The following is a 7,085-nucleotide window of genomic DNA, read 5'->3' as shown; positions in this document are numbered from 1 at the left end:
GATTTAAGGATATTTGCTGATCTTAGGTTGATACCTGGTAAACTTTAAGGAAAGGAAAAGGTTTGAAAGCTTTCCTAAATCTAATATCTACTTTATAGCATACACATTGGAATATTAATCTGAGAAAAAACAAGGCTTGATTTCTACTACAAATGCCAAAAAAAAAAAAAAATCTAGATAGATAAACAAAATGCTTTCAACTGGATATGTGTTTCCATTGTGTTTTTTACTGTTTATTGAGGGGAAAAATGTGTAAGATTGTTCTTTTTATTACCTCAGTAATTATTAAAAAACTACCTGCATAGGTAGGTTTTTTTTGACTGAAAAAAACAAACTTACATGATTAATCGCATCACATGCAGTTAGAAGACTGGTTATTCCAACATTTTGGAAAATTGTCAATTTTCATTTATGTCAATTTTGTCTGTATGTTATTAAAAACATATTTCCCAGACTTTCGTTAAATAAGAACATATTATTTCACTTGCACATTTGTACCTGAATACTTCAACTGAAAAACAAAATTAAAAAATATATATATCATGATCCTTAGCAACAATAAGGCATAGAAATAAATATTTGTTTTAACTTTTGTCCTTTCTTTTCTTTTTCAATCTTTGTTTTAAGGCTCAGAGCAGACATTATGAAATATCAAACAATTTTTTTACAAAAAGTTTTTTTTTTTAATGTTTAGTCCAAAGTGAAGTTGTTCTGTTGAAATAATTTAAATATTCCTCTCATCTTCTTAAGCACAACTTCAAAGATATGTTCATGCCAGTCATCCATTCCAAAAGAAAATTCAATTCCAAGAAAAGTAAAAAGCTTAGGGGTCTATAAATGACACTGCAATGTATCTAGTTCCATTTTTAACAGGAAGTCCTTCATGCAAATGTGTAAGTCTTCCTGGATGCATGAAGCTCCAGCCTTTTCGTGGTGATTCAATAGAGCAATTGTACCTCAGAAATTTGCAGCCACCTCCCTAAAAGAAAAGGAACAAGAAATATATGAACTTATTCTGCGAAATGTTTAATAAGTGGTAAATTCAAACTATACCATAAAAAGTAAAATCTAAAAATAAATAAATAAAATTAAGACAAAGCTCTCTTTAGAATAGCATATTTCTTTTGAATAATGTAACAAATAAAAGCTATAACTACCTGAAAATCTTCTCCTACATTATTAAGTGCAATGTTGATAGTAAACGTGGAAGCATCATGATGAGGACGAAGAGATCGTTGTCTGTCAGGGGAGTATTTTACTACAAAATTCAATAGTGCAAATCCCTAAAAAAGGCAAAGGAAACTGATGGATTTGAATTTAATCAAAAATATAACATATCACATTTGTGTGAAAACAGGCCATAAGCAAGAGGAATGCAAGGATAACTACCTTCGTATAATACCCTGCAAACACCTTCAGTGTAACTGGTGCAATAAACTCCCGGATGAAATGAAGCCATACAGTCTCCAGATCAATTTGCTTCATGTGGATATCATCAGTTGGGACATTTTCATAACCACCAGATATACGACTATCCTAGAAACAGCATTAATGAAATCATAAAATGTGGTCCACATGCAACTCACATTCATATTGTCTGTTGGAATTTTTTCAACTGCAAGATCATAATAAACAATAAAAATAACAGTTCAATTATAGTACACCATCTGCTTTAACTGTAAAACTATCAAAAATAACTTCTACAGCCAGGCTTGCAAATGTTATCAATAATGAAACAAGTATTATAGACTCAGTAGACTTCTTTCTTATTTAATGTGTATGATAGGTTTGGTTATAAAGTAAAATTGATTTCCAAAGCTTTCCTTTATTCCCATAAAAAGTGAGTTTTTCACAGAGATCCTTCTGGCAGCTTTAGTTGCTTTGATGACATAGATTCTGCTTATCTCCTCTTTGGATTACCTACCATTATAAGCAATCCTTCCCTGCTGTTTCTCACCTCTATTTTATAACACCCAAAATCCTCCCATGATCACTGTTCATTACGCTACAACTGGTCAACTTACTCCTTACACTCAGAACTTTTGAATCCCTGCTCAACTAACCAGCTGGGTGTGTAATTAACTGGATGCTGTCATATTCCAAAACAGTCCACTTAAATTCCTTGGTATTAAGGAGCTAGCATCTATGGATTCTCAGAGGCAAAAAAAAAAAAAAAAAAAACACTTTGAACAGCCACAATATTATTTCCTGCCAAGTCTTTAATATGGAATGTAAATGCAAAACTGAATGATGCCAAAGGCATTCAAACACATTCCTCCATGCATCACACAGAGACAACTAACTTGGCATCAATCAGATAAAATTTTCTTAGTATTCTCACTATAACTCACTCTAAAAACGCAGAACATTAAAAGTGATTTATTGAAAAAAAAAATATCCCACAGTAAAGACATACAACTTTCCATCCCAAGCTTTCAGAATACTGACCCTGAGGGACTATGGAGTATAATTATATGCATAAATGAGAAAATGAGGGATAAAATATTAAATAGTGACAGAATTAGACTGACAACAGAGTTCTCCTGAAGTATTGGCTAGTCAGTACATTGGCATGTGGGGCTTAGAGATGTATGACAAATTGGACAAATCCCCTCTGAATTTTATATCTATTATTCCACCCCCCTACATATGCATTTTAGGGTATTTGTGTGTGTGTGTGTATGTGTGTGTAAAATTACAACTTACATGATGTTTACCCCCAGACCACTTGCCATAATTCTCCATTTCTTCCACTAACTCATCACATGCTTTCTCAGAAAATATGGGAAACCAAAAGACATCTGGACAAGGCTATAAAAAAAAAAAAAGGCATTACTGTTAAGGTGATAACATTAATGTCATTATTATTGGAATTATATTTATAAACAATATAATATGGTTTTTCTTTGTAACTCTAACTTTTTTTTTTTTTTTGCAATTTAAACATCTGTGAAATCAAGACAGGTATTAGAGAAATGATCAGACAGCCACTGTGATGTAGTTGTAAGATCACAGTACAGGTATACTTTTCATTCCATCTTCATTGTGTATTTTTGTGTATGTACAGGCTTAACCAAATTTAGTGGTTGCATTTGTTGAGCTGAAAATTTAATTAAAATGCATTTTAAAGTGACTTATTTCAAATGGCTCTAATTTGCGATTGAAATGAAAAAAAAAATCACTAGGATATATGATGAAATATTTGCTTTAAAAATCCTAATATAACTCTTCCATTATGTTTAAGATAAAAAACTCTAAATGATTAGAAAATAATTATCTTAGGTTTGTAGTATTATTTCATACTTGAAGATGCTTCACTTCTTCTGAAATGAGGTACTACTTGGAACACTAAAATAGTTAATTTTTAAAAGACGTCTCTGAACAGATTCTTGGATCCCCATTTCCTTAAAAAAAAAAATAAACCTTTACTGAACAAAACTGGTGCCAGAGATCTGCCCATGTTCTTTATTTTAGTGGTTTCAGAACTACAATATTCAGATTGTGCCTAAAAAGAATGTGTTATCTAAATATCATTCTTAATTTCCTTGCTCTACATTTTTATAACAACCTAATCCTTAAGTCTGCTGAAACGAACAATTTAGTCATATGAATTCAGTGATATGTAGTTTCACAAAAACTTTGTTAAAGCAGTATTGCAGTAAAATAATCTCATCTGGAAAATAGCAAAAAATGCTTTAGACATCCTAGCAATAACTCATACAAACCTGTTCAACAATATTCTCAGTGAAAATCTTTGGATAATCACGGTTTATATACTTGTCCTTCCAGTCCTACAAAACAATCAAGTGCACAGATGAAAACAAATTACCTTTTTATAAATATTTCCATAGAATATATGACTTATAAGCATTTTAGAAATCACTGAATTTTTTTTTTTTTAAGATTTATTTATTTATACATACAGAACTGGTACAGGCCAGAATTGCAGGGGCAGTGTGAGGATTCACCAGAGACAGAGTGGGAAGCAGAACAGGCTGACTGACAAAGTACAATGCTGAGAGGAGCAGTGGGCGGGTCAGGAGAGGTATGCCGTGCTATGTGGGTCACCTCTTGGATAAGAGGGGATCGAACTCATGTTGACGTGGCTTTAGCCTCCTAGTGCTGTACTTTAACCCAATGCGCCACCAGGGAGGGCCCAGAAATCACTGAATTTTTAAATAACTATCGTTGCTGTTCTATTTACAGTCGGGAAGACATGGGATGAAACCAAATGCCCAAAAATGATGACTAGATTAAAAAGATGTTATACATATACACAATGGAATATTACTCAGCAAACATATATGTGTGTGTGTGTGTGTGTGTTTTGCAGCAACATGGATAGAACTGGAAGGGATCATGCTTGGTGAAATAACCCAGCAAGAAAAAGAAAAATACTGGATGGTTTCACTCATAGCAAGAGCATAAAGGGCCAGGGGAGAAAAAAAAAAAAAAGGTAAAAACAAACAATTACAAACCAGAGACATTTTACAGGGGTGGAAAGGGGAATGGGATCAAAATTGGGGGTGGGAAGAGTACACGGGACTATGTGATGGCACAGAGGTGAACTGGTGGTGGGAAGTCCATGGTAATTACAGATGAGATGAAAAAATGCATAAAATGAAGAGTGATGTAAAAAAATGTTTTAATATTATATGTGTGTGTATATATATATATATATATATATAAATGAAAAAATATATATATATAAATGAAAGAACTTCCTAGGTAAAATAATAATGATAATAATAACTGTAGTAAACAAAACAGGAATTCTCAAAACCACCACATATACCACAGGGTTGTAAAACTTGAGTAATTTTATGGATGCTACAATACGTTCAATGCATATACCTAGGGGTTCGTATTTCAAGGCTAAGTCCATGAGTTGCGGAGTAGGTCAGCAGCACCAGGAGCATCTGTTCACTTACATTTTTCATTACATTTTTTGTTTCTTATGTAGCTGTTGATTAATGGACAGTACAGATTTCTCCTCTTTGATGTAGTCGCTATAGTTCTCCCACCAGCCATGGGACCTGGGATCCACTGCTCAGTCCCTTTGCTTATCCTTTCCTTGTCCTGACTCCATTTCCCCTCCTCCCCTGAATTATGCCTCAGGTCTATGATTAGCTTGCAAATGTTGTCTTGTTATGACCCATTGTTTGATTTGTTTGATTCACGCATGTAAGTGAAGCCACCTGATATTTATCTTTTTCCTTATGACCCTTAGCATAATCTCTTCCAACATTTTTCATGTTTCCACAAAGGGTATCAGTTTATCTTGGGACCATTTGTTTAAAAATAAAGGACCAGGAAGCCAGGTCATATTCTCTTTTCCCATAGCGGTGCCCTCATTTATATGCCTCTTTAATAATTCCTCACCCTACAAATAGTGTTCTTTGGTGAATTTTTCCCCAAAGGACAAATCATTCATTCTTTTGTGTCAGGGCCTACAAAACTGGTCAAGTATTTTATTTAAAAATCCAGGATAGGAATGGGAAGAGCACAAGGGACTATGGTGATGGTGCATGGGTGAATGGTGGTGGAAATTTCACAGGGAAATCAAACATTGTACAAAAATGAAGGATGATGTAATGAATATATTTTTTAAAGTTTTTAAAAATAACAAAAAAAAAATCAACATAGAACTTTAAAAAAATCCAGCATATATTCAGTAATTTGGGATCCAAAAAGATCTCTTCCTAGATCTATTTAGATTGCTTAGCATAATTCTTAATTTTCTCTTTACAAAGTACAAATATAGGGAGCCAACAGGAAAGAACTGAAGTAGGACTCAAAATAATTGCAATCAAAATATGTTTCAAAAAATATTTGTCTAAAATACATCTTTTGTGGCCACTTTCAGAGAACCCCTATTACCTTACTATCTTATTTTGATTGATTACTTTTCTGATTAAAAAATATGAGGGAAAATTAGTTATCCATAACATTTAAGAAGTGTTATACATTTTTTTCCTATGCATCATTGATTTTTTTGAAAATAAAGAAAAACTGGGCCCTCACTGGTGGCGCAGCAGGTTAAAGCACAGCACTAAGAAGCTAAAGCCACTTCAGCATGAGTTCGATCCCTGCCGTGGAGATAACCCACATGTTGGTGCAGACCTCTCTTGACCCGCCTGCTGCTCCCCTCAGCAGTGTACTTCATCAGTCAGCCTGTTCTGCTCCCCAGTCAGTCTCTGGTGAATCCTTTTACCACCCCTGGACCTCTCACCTGTACCCCAGTTCTATGTATGCATAAATAAATAAATCTTTAAAAAATAAAATTAAATTAAGAAAACCCTCCTAAGATTTTACGTCAAGGTATTAACATTTTTTTTTTAATTTAGAATGCACTATCATATAGTGCATTAACTGTGTGACTTTTCCTAATTTCTTTTAAGTGCTGATTGATAATGAGAAATCATTAAATATTTGCTATGAAATATCCCTCAAAAGGTATACTGACAAAGCTTATTTATGAAAGACAAAGCAAAAAAATAGGGAAAGAAAAGCAATCCCATTAATTTCTTATATTCTTATCGCATACTCTAAAAATTTGAATTCTTATATTAATGTCTATTAAGTCAAGATATAATTTGGCCATTGTTGTCAGGAAGATGATATTATCCAAGAAATCAAATAACTCTGTGCCTCAAAGTACCAAAAAATTTAGTGCTAATGTGAAATTTGTAATTGCACCTAACCATAAAAAAGATCCTCTTTCAATTCTACTGCTAAGAACTATGAAGATATAAAACTAAAATGGAAAAAAGCACCTTTTAAATAAAAAAAAAAGAAGTCAAAAGATACTCTTGTTTTCCTGACAAGAGTGTTAAGAGAACTTTAAGTTTTATTGTTATTATTCCCAAACATCAAATACCCACATAAAATAAAAGGTAATTCTGAACAAGTTGATCCTATCTTTTTAATTTGTAGCTTTTTCTGTGGCAAAGGGAAAATCTTCATAAATAACATTATTACAAAGATGATTACTCAAGAGAGTATTTTCTGTTGGATAAATATGACAACTTGACGAAATCAGGGCTCACCAAAACAAAAAAATAGTTACTCCTTGTATAATTCAA

The 7,085-nt window shown here is 33.0% G+C and overlaps 1 protein-coding gene across 1 annotated transcript in view; it reads right to left on the bottom strand.

Moving 5' to 3' along the window:
- Nucleotides 1-330: 330 nt before the first annotated feature.
- The window catches only part of PLOD2 (procollagen-lysine, 2-oxoglutarate 5-dioxygenase 2), a 101,790-nt gene continuing 95,035 nt past the window's right edge, over nt 331-7,085 (bottom strand). Inside the window, exons 15-19 of the mRNA XM_004682437.2 lie at nt 3,726-3,791; nt 2,707-2,811; nt 1,390-1,536; nt 1,158-1,283; nt 331-979 (exon numbers count right to left, since the gene is read on the bottom strand). Coding sequence (XP_004682494.1) covers nt 824-979; nt 1,158-1,283; nt 1,390-1,536; nt 2,707-2,811; nt 3,726-3,791 — 600 coding nt within the window. The 3' untranslated portion in view covers nt 331-823. The remainder of the gene's footprint in view (nt 980-1,157; nt 1,284-1,389; nt 1,537-2,706; nt 2,812-3,725; nt 3,792-7,085) is intronic.

Source organism: Condylura cristata, unplaced genomic scaffold (assembly GCF_000260355.1).
Source record: "Condylura cristata isolate star-nosed mole 26May11 unplaced genomic scaffold, ConCri1.0 scaffold00014, whole genome shotgun sequence".
Lineage (NCBI taxonomy): Eukaryota > Metazoa > Chordata > Mammalia > Eulipotyphla > Talpidae > Condylura > Condylura cristata.
This window is presented reverse-complemented; position numbering and strand designations above follow the sequence as displayed.